Genomic DNA, 15,935 nt, shown 5'->3' with positions numbered 1-15,935 from the left:
TCCCCAAAGTTTTATAATATCCTTTTCTTATTCGTTGTCTTCACAACTTTGGAGACTTGGGTAAATTTTGATTGGTTGGTCAATAAAGTTGAGTGTTTAAACGTTTCAACCACTAATTTTAATCTTTATAAGGGATGATTTTGTGTATCATCATAGGGGATGTATATCAATTTATCGGCCATTGTCTTATCCCTTCAGATCCCTGGATTTAAGTAAGGTGTTGTTAAACTGGCTTAACAAAAAAAACGTGTAAAAGTTTACCAAAATAGTCTAAAACATGCCCAAGACTATGATAAAACTTATATGACATGAATCAGTTATAAAAAAAAGACCGACAGACACAAATTATTTATACTAGCTATATGCCAATCATTTTTAGTTACACTGATTATTTCTGACCAACAATAAATTGTCATATACAGTGATTCATTGACAATACATATCAAAATTATTCCCCAAGGCATTTAGATCTTGTTATTGCTGTGCTGCTAATGCTCATAATTGTCTTAATTTTTATTAAAGATATGTTTGAAGAAAATAAATAATGAATCAATCCAAAATAAAATATATATCAAATTTTTCTATACATATATTATTCAATTATAAGCCAACATATATATTTTTTATGCAATTAATCAAATATGCTTTGAGTATTATAAATAACTTATGTCAAATTTTCATGGTCATACAAAAAATTGGTATATTTAACAGTTATTTAATACCTATATTTGCGACATCTTTTATTTAATGAAATCTTCCAATTTTTAACATGTACAAAACGGGCTGCTATATTGCATCAAGATCCATGACAGATCTATATAGGAAGTAAACGTCTATAAATGAGCTCGAATCTCCCAAACATTTATCGCTCAAAACTCATAGTGCTTCAATTATCACTATTAAATTCTCATTGACCAGAACGATAATACCCATTATTCTACTTTTTGCATCATAAATGTATTTTTTATATTCATGTTGCTATTTAAATAACATTGATGTATTTGATTTGTATTCATAAAACAGAAAAACTTAAGTTTATAATATAGTAAACGTAAGAAAACTTAGTTTTATAATAAATTGATTCGTGCGACACTCCCCGTAATGCGGTCAGATATTAAACTAATCATTTTAACCCTTTCAGGACGAAAATTTGAAATGAAAAATATTAGGGTTTTAATCTTTAAAAAATTATATAAAAATGAAGCAAAACGTTAAATCGTGTATTGTTACATTGTTATATAAAACATATTACTGAATAAATCAGTTCACAGATATTTTAATACGTTAAAGTTGTAGAAATCTTTACGTGTAACAGAGAGAGAGAGAGAGAGAGAGAACGGGGAGAGGGAGAGAGAGAGAGGGGGGTCGAGAAAGAGAACGGGGGGAGAGAGAGACACAGAGAGAGAGAAAGAGAGAGATTTTACCAAAAAGACAAGATATTTTATTTTACATACTAACGTCATGGTGATAGGGCAACTATGTAAAGCAATGGTAAAAAATTAAGATTTTTACTTTGACTTCATTGCAGGACATAACAATTTCAAGAATTTTATTGTTTAGTTTGAATTCAATAGGACAATTCTAATATGCCTAAATTAACAATCAGAACTATATGTTAGAGACGTACGGATGGACAGACAAACCCCAACTGTAAAAAATTTTTGCTCTTAACAAGAAATAGATCATTAACAACATTATACAACCCGTTTACCCAATTTCCTTCCCTCTTACTGGATGAATGAACTGAACAATAGTTGAGGCCCATACTGGCAAGCTATGTAGGGAATATTTACAGAACTTTTCAGCCATTGAATAGCAAATGAGAAAATCACATTTTCCTCTAATCATAGCCAACAGACGAACGGAAGGACATTTTGAATTATAGATAATCTTCGCTACTAAAAGAAAATGAATTTTGCAAATGTGTCATTATAATCTTAATTAAAAATTTAAGCCATCTAATTTTGATAGCATATGAAAAAACAAATATTTTAGGTATTAAAATATTATGTCTCGATCCAAGAGACTAATGGACCATGTGAATTATAGAGTAAGAAGGATAGTTTCAATTCCAAAATTTTGTTTGCTCAGGGAAGGAGGGAACATTTGACTGTAAATAACACTGTAAACCAAAGTTTAGTAACAACTTTGACTAAAAAACTTTATCTGTGTTTCGTCACTTCTAACAAGAAGTGTCCAAACTTTCAATCAACAGAAGGCTTACCTTTATCATGGGGGATGTAAAATAAATATAGTACATTATCTCCTAAGATACCTGAGTTTAAAAATCATCAACAAGGATGATAATATCCACATGTAGCAACGTTCCTAATTGTAAAAGTAAAAACACAAAAGCAAAAAGAAGGAAAAGGAGCATAACCGACAGAATGACGAACAATGATCAGTGCAGTGGTCATACAAATCTTCACACAAAATATTAGCAGTCTTTGATATCAGAAAATAAAGTTGTGTTTATGCAGTACTGATTGATCGACGGTTAGGCGGTCAGAAGTGCATTGGTCTCAAAAAAATTCAATCTTCTATGTTAAATAGCAAAAGGGAAAATAAACAAACATTTCCCCCGCATTAATTTTATTAATTCCAAAGCACTATAGACAGAATAACGAAGAAGGTGAGGAATAAAACTTTTAGCAGATAAATAAGGATGACAACATCCATAACTATAGAAGCTCTTGAATTAAAAAAATAAAAGGCAAAGCAAATGAAAGCAAAAGTGGTGCACAACAGACAGACATAGTAAGTAATGATGCTTAGTGGTATTTGAATATTTACACAACATTTAAAAGTTTATCTTTGATAAAAGCCGAAATTTTTTTTTTTTAGAGCTTTAACGATAGATCGACGGACAATTTTATTCATAGAGTAGAGGTGCATAGGTCAGCAAACATAAAAAAGCCTTCTGTCTTATCCCTGAAAGATCAGGCCCTCTACGTATTCTTAATTGACCGGATTTTATACTATAATAATTGCATCAGCCTTCTACCTTTTCCCTACAGATATTTAATGTTCTCAATAGCATTACAGACCAGCGAACAACGTGAGCTGTAGGCTAGTATGAAATAAAAGCATTATTTCAGTATTAAAACGAAAATTTGTCTGAAAAAAAATATTTTTTTTGTCCTAGGAATGGATATCATTAAAGGATCAAAAACTGTTATTATACACAATTTATTATTGTTTATTCTTTTTAGTAGCGAAACTACTCTATAATTCGAAATGTCCGTCCGTCCATCCGTCTGTCCGTCAGGGACAGAAAGGGGAAAACGTGATTTTCTTGGCTCCTATAAAAGAGCTGATATTTTCAGGGATTAATTATGTTAACATTATTCATATTTTCACCAAGTTTCATTAAAATTTGTCAATTGGTTGGGGTGCTAGATCTATTCATACATTTTTAAGTTTTTATGATATTTTCAACTCCTATTCAAGATAGACAGCTGAAATTTTCAGGGATTGAATACTTTCATATTCTGCATACTTTTTATCAAGTTTTATCGAGATTTGCTTATTGGTTGGGGTGCTAGATCGATTCCTAAATTTTCACATTATAAATTTTACAAGGTTTCGTGATTTTTATATTTAATATTTTTGTATGAAACTGCTCTATGGTTATTTTTTCCGGATATCCATCCATAATTTTTGAGCTTCGCTACTTATGGATGTTGTCATCCTTGTTATGTTTATATAAATATCTTTTTTTCATTTACTAGCGGCTTCGCCCCTAGCCTCTAGGGGCTTTGCCCCAAGAGGTTTAATCAACCTATTTTTGTGTTATTTAGATTTAAAAAGAAAAAGTAAAAAACATTTTTTTGGGGGGGATGGGGAATATTTTTCATTTTTGGGGGGGTTGGGGGTGTTCCATCCCCCAAGAAAATAGCTTAAAACCATCCCAGGACCAGCAGGTATATTCCCTGAAGAGTAGAGCCCAATCGGTTCAGTGGTTACCGAGATCATAAGGGACGGACAGACAGACGGACAGACAGACAGACGGACGGACAGACATCATTCTACTTTGTATTATAGATGACCCGCAAGTGGATTCGATATAGGCCCCCATCCCTTTTATAAATTATCTATGAATGAAATGAAAGTGCCTAATTGACCTTCATGTTCTTCTTTCCAGGGAGGAAGGGGACAATGGGCTATTTATTACATTAGTCCCCAAAGTTTCATCATAAAGTTTGCTTATTTTTTGGCTGAATAACTGTGGGGGACTTTTATTGAATTTTAGTTGGTTGGTTCATTAAGTTGGGTGTCCAAACGTTTCAACGACTAATAATTATCTACACAAGGGGTAATTTTTTGCATCATCATTTGGGATGTACATCAATTATTTATCGGCCATTGTTTTATCCCTTTAGATCCCTGCCTACTTTCCCCAACATGGTTGTATCGAATTAAAGTAATTTATTAATTTTTGCACAAGTCCCTGTTTTTGTAGCTGAGAGCTTGAACATGAATGCAGGGATCTAAAGGGATAAGACACTGGCCAATAAATTGATGTACATCCCCAATGATGACACACAAAATTACACCTTCTGTAGATTAAAATTTGTGGTTGAAAAGTTTAAACACTCAACTTACCAACCAATCAAAATTCAGTAAAAGTCCCCAAAGTTGTTAAGTCAACGAATAAGAAAACATTATTATAAAACTTTTGGGTTTGAGTAATAAAAATCCCATTGTGCCCTCCCTGCCTGACATGAATGATTTATGTTTAAATTATGCATGAGACACAAATTACTTTCTCTGGAACATGCCTGTAAATTAAGCATAAAGTGAAACTTAAAAACATTAGTTAATAAATAGTTTCTTTTATTTACAAATTTACAACATTGAAATAATGTTGATTTTAACAGACTGGACGTAGCTATCTTTACTAATGGCAGAATTGCAGAAGCGCTAGAAATTGTCATGTGTTACGCCATAAAAACACGTCTAAAAGCGAGGGATGAGAGGAAAAGTGGGAAAGAAAACCCCCAAAAAAGAGATGGTTAATAGACGTATTTTTATGACGTCATACATTACACTTTCCAGCGCTTCAGAATTGCTGCTGGATATTTTTTTCTTTAAAATCTTAAAGCTTTTATAAAACCATTAATGCAGTGTTTTTTTTTATGAGAACTTTTTTGAAAACATTTTTTCCCCACTTAAAGATATCAGAATTAATTGATTAATGACTTATTCTCTTCGTTTTTTATAACCATTAATATAAAAGCAAAAAAATATTTCAGTTTTTATTTAAAAAGTACAGTAAATTCAAAAATCTAAAAATGGTTTTAGCGCATTTTTCTTATGATCAAATCTCCTACCCTTTGCAAGAATGGCTGCAAAACACGTTAAAGTTGAGATATAGAGCTAAAAATTGATACAGATACTATTGGTGACATGTACTAGAACATTTTAAAGTTTGAAGTCCATATCTCAACCAGAGAGGAAGTACTGGACCCCCAAAGTACCCCCTCCATTCTTGCAAAGGGTAGAAGATTTGAGCATAAGAAAAATGCGCTAAAATCAATTTTAGATGTTGACACCTAAGTTTTGAATTTTTGAATTTACTGTACTTTTTAAATTAAAACTGAAATATTTTTTTGCTTTTTCTATTAATGGTTATAAAAAAAAGGAAGAGAAAAAGCCTTTAATCATTAAATTCTGATATCTATAAGTGGGGAAAAATTGCTCTCAAAAAAGGTCTCATAAAAAAAAACACTGTATATCATAAATAACTGTCATAAATATGTTCAACACCGTTGTTCCGTTATTCATATACATTTATTGATTTTATGTGTAAAACCCCATCTGTTATTGTCTAAAATACATTTATTGTATGCCAATTTAAGTCTTTGAAAAAATTATGACAAATGAACATATCATCCTTTTTCATAAATATTAGTAAATTTTTTTAGAACAATGCTTTTCTATAATTTGGGTTGGTTAACCGTAGCTTTTATCGTTAATTTGGGCTTTTTAGAATTGTTCTATAGATTTCAAACTTTGCATATTGATTCCTGTAACATTTAGATATGATTTAGTACCAACTCTATTATCGTTACCAGATAGTTCGTACGCGTAGTTAAAAAATGCAGAGTTTTAACTTTATCACAACATGATTTTGTATGATATAATTATCTAATTATTTTCAAATAATGATTCCCAGTTAACAATGTACAATACTATAAGCAAAGTATCTTTATGGTCAAGTCCTAAAAATGTAAGTATTTTTTCTAGTAAGATGAATACATCATTTAACGCACAAAACACATAAATCAATATTTACCTTATTAAGTTCTGACACTCTTAAAGTGTTAATGTTCTTTTGTCCTACTGTGTGATTTTAGAGCTTCCTTATTTGATGGATGTTATGATCCTTGTATATTTTAGTCTGTATCCTGTAGTGACACAGTACAAACCTATTGATATTATGATCCTTGTATATTTTAGTCTGTATCCTGTAGTGACACAGTACAAACCTTTGGATATTATGATCCTTGTATATTTTAGTCTGTATCCTGTAGTGACACAGTACAAACCTATGGATGTTATGATCCTTGTATATTTTAGTCTGTATCCTGTAGTGACACAGTACAAACCTTTGGATATTATGATCCTTGTATATTTTAGTCTGTATCCTGTAGTGACACAGTACAAACCTATGGATGATATGATGATCCTTGTATATTTTAGTCTGTATCCTGTAGTGACACAGTACAAACCTATAGATGATATGATGATACTTGTATATTTTAGTCTGTATCCTGTAGTGACACAGTACAAACCTATGGATGTTATGATCCTTGTATATTTTAGTCTGTATCCTGTAGTGACACAGTACAAACCTATGGATGTTATGATCCTTGTATATTTTAGTCTGTATCCTGTAGTGACACAGTACAAACCTTTGGATATTATGATCCTTGTATATTTTAGTCTGTATCCTGTAGTGACACAGTACAAACCTATGGATGATATGATGATCCTTGTATATTTTAGTCTGTATCCTGTAGTGACACAGTACAAACCTATAGATGATATGATGATACTTGTATATTTTAGTCTGTATCCTGTAGTGACACAGTACAAACCTATGGATGTTATGATCCTTGTATATTTTAGTCTGTATCCTGTAGTGACACAGTACAAACCTTCATATGTTTACCCAGTAATTACTCAAGTATGGACATCCCTCTACCTGATCAGGTAACAACATGCGACCGTGGCTCAACACGTAGCTCATCCGCTCGTCGTCGGGGAGGTGATAGGTTCGAATCTCGGCTTAACACTGCATTATAACTAAATACGTTAAATAGGGTTCCTACTGCTACTATGTCAGTTGCGCGACATCAATAGTTAGAGTGCTATCAAAGAGTTGTTTGTCTGGTGGGTGTTACTGAACCTAATACTCCGGGTTTTTGGACAGAAAAGGAGACATTTGGCTCCCCTTATATAGTTATCCTGGGTTGTTGGTCCTAGCGTTTGAGTGTCATGAGAATCTCCACCGGAGCGCCGGTATAAGCTAATTGATGCGATGTTATCATATCAATAATCATTATCATATTTCAAAATTATAGGATATGTACGCTTTCAGACTAATATGTACAATAATTCAGTGAAAGAAAATAGAGACATAATTCAATATTATTTCTAAAAATTATATTTTTACACAAAAATATCTGCAAACTTCGTTGTTCAGTATGGGATTTAATTTGAACCTGGGATGGAAGAAACATTGGACTGTTTATTACTCTCGTACCTAAAGTTTTACAATTATGTTTTCCTATTGTTGGCTCTATAACTTTGGGTACTTTTATTCAATTTTAATTGGTTGGTTCATTAAGTTGACATTTAAATGTTTCAACCAAAAGCTTTAATCTACAAAGAAGGTTATTTTGCTTATTATAATTGAGGATGTACATAAAGTAATCGTTCTTTATTCTATCACTTAAAATCACTGACTTATAATATCTGAATGCCTCTTTTTAGCAAGTGTAGATTTCTACATTTTTTTGCTAATACTAACTAATTGCAGCTAATAATTTTTTTAGGAAAATTTGATCAAGATTGAAATTCACATAAGTGACATATTAGTAATTAATGATCAAGATTTTTCCATCACCTATTCTCTATACTTCAATGTTCAATGGTGGGATCCGAGGATTCATGTCAACAAAGATTTTCTTATTCAGAGGTAAGAGCATTTTATAGGAGCTTTCACTTAGATTAGATTAGACAAATAAGGCAGGGTCATCAAGATAAATAGGAAAAACCAAAGCATTTTACGTTACCAAAATATTAAAGTATCTTATTGTAGTACAGTACATTCTCATACAAAATATAGGTGTTCAAGTCAATTTCAGGTTTCAGGTATGATCCTGCAGGTCTCTAGCAATCTTTAAATGATTCCCGTGACCGCAATTTTTACTTCAAATTTTAAACTTATATTTTCTAAAATGTCCACACTCCACATAATACATTAAAATTTTATGAGAATCCGCCGTAATTTTCCCGCCGAACGCAGACTGCGCCGGCTAGAAGCTGCCAAGTACAGATGCCGCTGCCAAAATTTACGTTTTGAGACTTCTACTATAAAGTTTACATAAAAAACATTTTCTGAAATAATCTAGCTTTAAAAATAAGAAAATTACAGCTGTTTAAAATTTTTAAATAAAAAAAGACCTAAAACAAAGGTTGTTAAATAAAAGGGCGAAGGAAGCAAAATATGACTTTGACTGACTTATAGTTGGGGAAATGCAAAATCTTAGGGACTGAGATAATTAAGGTGTGGAAAGGGGTCCGACCTATAAGGGTTAAAAGTGCCTAAAAATAAACTTGCATAAATTTCTTAATTAATATTGATATTACTATATGCCTATTTTATTGATTGGTGAATTTTTAGCCGTTGGCTTATTCTATTTTCGAAATAGAATAAATATAAAATTGCGCCATTAGACATAGTATATCTAGATGGTCCAACTGGCTGCATTTTTCGTCAAAATTAAAAAAAAGAGTTTTTGCAGACAGAAATTATTGTTTACATTTTGTTATATACTAGATTAGGGCGACGAAATTTTAGACGAATTTATTTGACGATATAATTTTACGATAGTTTTATCATTTTACACGTATTAATTTACCCAGGAAAAGCTTAATCCTAGAATATGCGACAATTTATAGCTGACTCATAATGCGAACGAAATAAAAAAATATGCTCTTACTTACATAGATCTGTAAAATATTTCAACCAATGAGAACTCTCGAATGTTCCTTTGGTATTTTTCTATTAGTACATTCGTACAATATTTATTAGGCCCTGAAAAACTGCTGAGACACTACCTTGAACAGTAAGACTTGTTGTGCTTAATTTATCCTCAATCTTTAATGTAAAATAAATGAAAATGAAATGTCATGAAATTGCACCAAAAACTTTACAGACTGTATGCCTGGTTGAATAACAGAATAATTGGAATTGTATAAATGAAAGGGCTCGGCAGCCGCGCAGGAGCCCGACAGAAGCCGTGCAGAAGCCTCATATTAACACCCACTTATATGCAAAAAACAAATGCCAAAAAGATGGATTGTCTGTTTAGGAAAAGGTTTAGACATTCAGCTGATTTTTCAAGTTATAAGATGACGATTTCAATGAGGCTGACACGCGGCTTAAGCGCGGCTGCCGATCCCTGATAAATGTATAAGAAGGAAAAGGGGTAGGTAAAAGGGTTGAGGGAGGCCTCTTATCAAATGTGATTGTATTTTGGTGAAATCAACTTTTAGTTTTCTAATAGTTTAAATGCCAAAAGCAGAAATTTAAAACAAGTAAGTTGAGAGATTAATTTCCTAAAGTTCCTTGATTATCTATAAAGCTTTGTATTATAAAAGTTAAAATTTAATCCCTTTTCAAATTTCTCCAGTTTTCATTTTATAGTGTATTTTAAAAAAATTGGTTGAAAAATATACTTACTTTAAAATACTGAAGAAAAAAAAGATATTTAGAATAATAATTATTTACTAAAACGTTTAAAGTCCAGTTAATAAATTAACCCATCCAATGTTCAAACCTATTGTTTTCATAATTTAGAATGAACCAAGTACAAAAATAATTTTTTTTTCTTTACTGGTTTATGAAATTAAATAATAACATAATTAATGTTATTATAATTACTAGAATTTTTTTGATTATGAAAATTTGGCGTAAAGATGGGGTAAAATTTTTCTTTAGTGTAAACCATCCTTGGTAATAAAAAGATTAACCGCTGTCAAAATTTTTGGAGACAGCAGAATAAGGCATAACCAACAAGCGAAATAAATGGAATATAATATTTGGAGGGCAGATTAAATGCTCGTCAATTTACCAGTTTTGCCCCCCCTAACGATAGCGGAAAATCACGTATAGTTGTTGGTATAAGCTGGGTAGACATTGACTTTCTGAATTATGCATAATAAGGGTGTAAATTTATGTATTAGAAACTTCTTATCTACATCCCTACGCTTCATTTTACATATTTAAGAATTGGATAAGTAAGTTTTGAAAATGGTTTAGTTGAATTTAGAGTACTGAGTATACCTTTTTAAAATGTATTTTTTTATAAGGCCACTTTTATTATAAAAAAATAGAGAAAAATGACAAATTATTATTTATTCAAGATTCAGCCATTTAATCAAAGTTGATGCTCCCAAAGACTATGACATTTTGTCGTAATATATCCTAAGATATGCGACAATTTATAGCTAACTCATAATGCGAACGAAATGCAAAAATTATACCCTTACGTGCCAAGATCTGTAAAATGTTTCATCCAATGAGATGTCTTGAAGTACCTTTAGTATTCTCCTATTGGCTGATTAAGACAGAAGGTCTCTAATTCTAATTCTTTCAAATTTTTAACACTTTTTATTTTTTCTCAAGTGCGTGGTATTGTGGTATCCGCCGAGGATAAATGGCAGACACCGGAGTTCAATTAGATTACGGCAGTGTGACAGACGTGGACACCTTACTATAGAGAAGCTACGCTTCTCTAGCATTCACCAAATAATAATCAACATCTATTTCAGTTGTCACTTTATTGCAGGTCTAAAGGGTACTAAAGCTATATACAACAAACAATAACTACACAGATAGGAATAAATAATCATAACATAAAAGCATTATAATACATATACAATAGTCAGTTTGGGCAATAATGATCCCCCATCCCTGGAAAGGGTGGGGGGGAATTAACAATACAGTTAACCATAATAAACTTGGCAGATTCAATCATTAATTTTAGGCATAGGGAGGGGGTCGTCAGACCCCTTCCCCTTCCCCGGTCAGGGGTGCCATAGGCATGGCTCACGGTTGCCGAATACCACAACTCTCCCCTCGGAAGGCTGGGAGAGGGTTTCCCTACCAGACTTCCGACAGTGGTTGAGGCCTTCGGTCCGCTCCTTAGGGCTAAGATATATACAAACGATAATGATTCAATGGAATCCTAGTGGTGAGTGTTTCTCAGGGTTGATGGGCTCCCAACGTGGGATAGAAGGCAGAGGCTGGCTTTGGTTGGACACGTTGTTCAGCGCCGGCAGGTGTCAGGTTGGCGGGTGGCACAGTTGTTGCTGGGACAGTCAGCAGTGGGGCATGCTGGTTGTTGTTGGCAGCGGCTGGGGCACTGGCTGCCAAGTTGACCGTCTGGGCGGCAGCCTGACCTCTCGAGGGGCCGCGGGGTCTTCCAGAGGGCGGTCCTGGCCTGCCTGGGCGGTCATGCCCGCTATCGGCTGATTGCATGGACACCATTTCCTCGGCTGCTTCCCGGCCGATGGGAATGGCATCCCAGTCTACTGAAAAGTCCCGGGACTTGGCATGGGTGAGCCGGGCTCTGGCCAAGGCCTTCCTGTACAAAGTTGGATGGTACAGGAACACTTGTGACATCGCATTCAGGGCTGCCCGTACGCCTCCTTGTGCTGCTGCCAGAGAAATGATGGTCAGATCCCCCAGCAGTTTGAGGATTAACAACAGCAAGCACAGTATGGCTGCGCCATCTCCCCACTCGTGAATAGCTTGTCTGAACCCAGCCCAGACATCCAGGGCGGCCTCTCCTTCCTCCGCCAGTCGGTCGATGTTGTAGGACACTATCCCATGGTCACCTGTGGCCGAACAGCTACCTTGCTGAACGCATGAGCCATAGGACAGGCCGGTCAGCATGGCGCTTTTATATGCTGGGAACGCCAGCAGTTGCTGCCAGTCGTTCAACTCAGCCTGCGAATACAAGCCCCCTGAACTGAAGTATCCAAGGGTTCTGTCAGCAGCTGCTTAGGCGTATCCAGCGGGGGTGGCCTCTTCTTAGGAGCGGGGGTTAACTCTATCCAGCCTTCCTCCGCGTGCACAGTCAGGGGGTATGTGGAGGAGCAGGGAATCTTGGTGGCGTGGCCGCTATACACTCGTGTCACGGCATCTACAAACCCTGTGGGCTCTACTGGCACTTTGTCCCAACACTCCTTGTGTTCACGGACAACATATTTGTTGCGTTGGCAGGTCAGCTGGAGCAGGACATCTCCCCTCAGCACCGAGAACGTGCTCCCCTGGACACGCACCGGGTGGGCCGGGTCTAGTTGCTGGAGCTTCCAGCAGTTGGCCGCTACTTCTTCTGCTGCTGTGCTTTTCATGCGTGTCTCCAGAGTAAATCCAATATAACCTGCATGTATCTGGGCCTGCAGGGGGACATCAACATCCCTGGCCGATACTCTGGGTAGCGCTGCCGCGGCTGGGTCAGCTGCCACGAACAATGCTGGGTGGTTGGTGGCATGGGCCTCAAAGTCACAGTTCACTATTGAGGTGGGGTTGGTCATGTTGATGAAAAACTGGGCCTGATGGTCAACCAGGAACGCATCCATCACTAGGCTGGGCTGGAGGCTGCGGATCAGCCTCAAGGGGCAATCTCTCCCCAGGTGGTCCCACACGTAGGTTGCTTCTTCCCCAGTGATGCAAGACAGCTCTGAATGGGGACACTCCAAGGTCAGGTGGTCAGATTGGGACTCCACCCGTCCATCCTCTACTACGTAGGTCTCTTCCTTAACCAGCAGCCGTCGCTCCTGGAGCACTAATTCATTGCGGTACAGCTGGCCCTCGAAGTGGACGTCCTCCCCTTCACAACCCACCCCCTCGGGGCTGTTGACGAGGGCGCCCACCATATCGAGGGTGAAGAACAGGGGATGGTTCAGCTGGAACGTCAGTGGCTGGGTCTTGCCTGGCAGCGTGTAGACTCGGTTCCTGGCCAGGTCTCGGCACGTTTCTGGATCTATCTTGGTTGGCCTCATGAGGGTGGGGACCGAGGTCACTTTGAGGTGACCCCATACCCCACACCTGAATGTCCACTGGGACACAGTGAGCTGGCAACTGTATCCTGTTGTTTCCCTCACCTTGACTTGCTGCAGGACGTGTACTTCATGGCCCAGGGGCACCTCCTGGTGTAGAGGTTCCGTGTTGCACATCTTTTCTTTATTGTAGGCTGTGACGTGGGTGGGGTTGGCGCAGTCCCATCCCACCAGGACGTAGCTGGTTGTAGGCCACACGGCTGCCAGCAGGAGGCCCCACAGGACCATCCACCAGTGGGAGAAGCTTCCAGGCAGCCATCTACCTCGCACACGCGGCTGGGGATCTTCGGCTCGGGTCACGGCTGCTTCTTGGGGCTGGACACGGCTGGGCTGCTCCTGGCTAGATACAAGTTTCCATTGAGCGTTATCTTTGTGTGGCCGGGGCACCCCGATACCCTCCCCAATGACAGACTGGCAAGCGACTGGCACTTGCCTGGGTGTCGGCTCCCCTAGCCCCAAGTGGTCCCTTCCCTTGTCCAAGGCATGCCCAGTGGCATGGGGCTGAAGTGCGTGTGGCACAGACTCGCCCTTACTCACGTCCCTCCCCTGCCCTAGGAACTCAGGTGCATGTGGCACAGGCAAGTCCTTATTTTCCCAAATTTCAATCTCCCCAGCCTCTGGTGCAGGGCACAGGCAAGGCTGGGGTTTTACAATGGCTTGGATACAACACATTTATCAAATTTAACTTATCCTGGCTCGACTGGGGGTGCTGGGCAGCTGGGTTCCTTCGGCTGGCAGGGGGCTCTGGATGGCATGTAGTTGGGCTCTCCCTGCAGGCTGGTGGCGCTGGCTGGCTGGGGGTGACGGGTGTCACCCCTTCCTCTGGGACTGCTGGCTCGTTCCAGGATCCAGGTCTCTCGGTGGCGGCGACGGTTGTCGCCCCAGGCACCAGGTTGGAGGCTGGCTCGTTCCAGGATCCAGGTATCTCGGTGGCGGCGACGGTTGTCGCCCCAGGCACCAGGTGGGAGGCGCTGGATAGCACCCCCCAGTCATCACAGGTGGCGGCGCCGGATGGCGCCCCATACATCGATGTTGATGCGCTGGCTAGCGCCTCCTGCCTCTCTCGTTCAGCGGCCGCCAGGGCCTCCCCGTACACCGTCTCAGTGACGCTGGGTAGCGCCCCTCCACTCTTGCTGGGTAGGCTCGGCCGAGCAGGCTCCATCATGTTGAGGCTAAAAGGCTGGGGCCTCAGGACTTCTGGCTCGGCGACGTTGTAGGGTTGCACCAACTCCGGCCCCAGGTGGTTTAGACTGAAGCCCAGGCCAACCCGGTTGGGTTCAGCCGCGCCGCCCAGTACGTTGATCCTAGCTGGAACGGTCCCAAACTGCGGCATCCCGTTGGCTCGGTCCACTGCTTTGGGGGCGGCTGCTTGCTGCGGTGGTGCTGGGGGCGCGCTCCCTTCCATATGGGCCACTCTGCTGGGCTTCCCTGGAGGGGCACCCTTATCGGCGGTGCGCCTGCGGCTGGCTACCTGGGCCCAGTCAGCTCTGCACTCGGCCGCCATGTGACCGTCATAGTGGCAACGCTCGCACTTGGCAGAACGGTCACGGCGTGGCTGGGTGCGTCTCTCCTCTAGGCTAACTTCCATAGGCGTCGGGCAGTCTCGAGCTCGGTGACCTCTCCCCTGGCAGCGGAAGCAGCGACCTGGAACCTTGTCATCTGGAGCGACCTTCCCCATCTGGTGGAGACCCGGAGCCAAGGCGCCAATCTCCATTGGCTCCGACTCGTCATATTGGGGCAACTGGATGCTGGCCGATCCAGTAAGCCCGTTGGTAGAGTCCACTAGGCACACACCCTCCTTCAGCTGCTTGGTAATCATGGTGACGGTAAACATGGCTCTACGAGTGTACTCAGGTACACTCGTGATCTCATGACTCATCATTTCACGTTTCACATTAGCGTTACGAATGCCACGATTTAGTTCGTCCACCAACAACTCGAGATCCTCATGGCTGTAGGCGTCCCTATACAAGGCACACTTGGTTGATATGTATGCTTGTATAGGTTCTGTCGAGTGTTGCTTGTAATCCCTAAACGCTTGTTTAAGCGTTTGGGATTCAAAAGCAGGACGAAATAACATTTCACACTCGGCCTTGACCTGTTCCTAGGTCAAGGCTTGGCCTGCCTCGCCAAACAGATGGGACGCCATTTCCGCCGCTTGCCCTACTAGTGACAGTAAGAGGGCATTGCGGCGGTTGAGGGAGTCATGGGGTGGCACGCGGTAAGCCGCCCATGACATCTCGAGTCTGCGGATATGTGAACTCCAGGATTGCTTGGGCGGTCCTCTATACTCTGGCAGGTTACTCAGCATCAGCTTGCGGTACTCGGCTGGAGCCGGCTGAGGGTCATCCTGGAGCCATCCTGGGGCTTGATCGCCTCCTGGCGCTTGCGGCTGTTCCATCGGGTCAACGGTTCAACGGCGGGACACAAAGTTATAAAGCAATAGGATAATGATTTGTCACTTGAGGCTTTCTAGCCTAACAGCCAACACTGTTTTTATCACTAGGTTGGTAGTTTAGTTACAAAGATATAACTTAGCTGTACTTATCACTAGTTGGATTCTGAGGTTGTAG

The 15,935-nt window shown here is 39.5% G+C and overlaps 1 protein-coding gene across 2 annotated transcripts in view; it reads left to right on the top strand.

The window, feature by feature from the left end:
* The window catches only part of LOC145317494 (glycine receptor subunit beta-type 4-like), an 86,873-nt gene that overhangs the window by 11,356 nt on the left and 59,582 nt on the right, over positions 1-15,935 (top strand). For both annotated transcript variants that reach the window (XM_080158602.1, XM_080158601.1), the window contains exons 2-3: positions 7,135-7,218; positions 8,064-8,206. In XM_080158602.1, the coding sequence (XP_080014728.1) occupies positions 7,135-7,218; positions 8,064-8,206 (227 nt within the window). The remainder of the gene's footprint in view (positions 1-7,134; positions 7,219-8,063; positions 8,207-15,935) is intronic.

The sequence above is a fragment of the Acartia tonsa genome, chromosome 4 (assembly GCF_053477335.1).
Source record: "Acartia tonsa isolate MP-2025a chromosome 4, ASM5347733v1, whole genome shotgun sequence".
Classification (NCBI taxonomy): domain Eukaryota; kingdom Metazoa; phylum Arthropoda; class Copepoda; order Calanoida; family Acartiidae; genus Acartia; species Acartia tonsa.
Note: the sequence above shows the minus strand (reverse complement) of the source record. Positions and strands in the feature narration are given on the sequence as shown.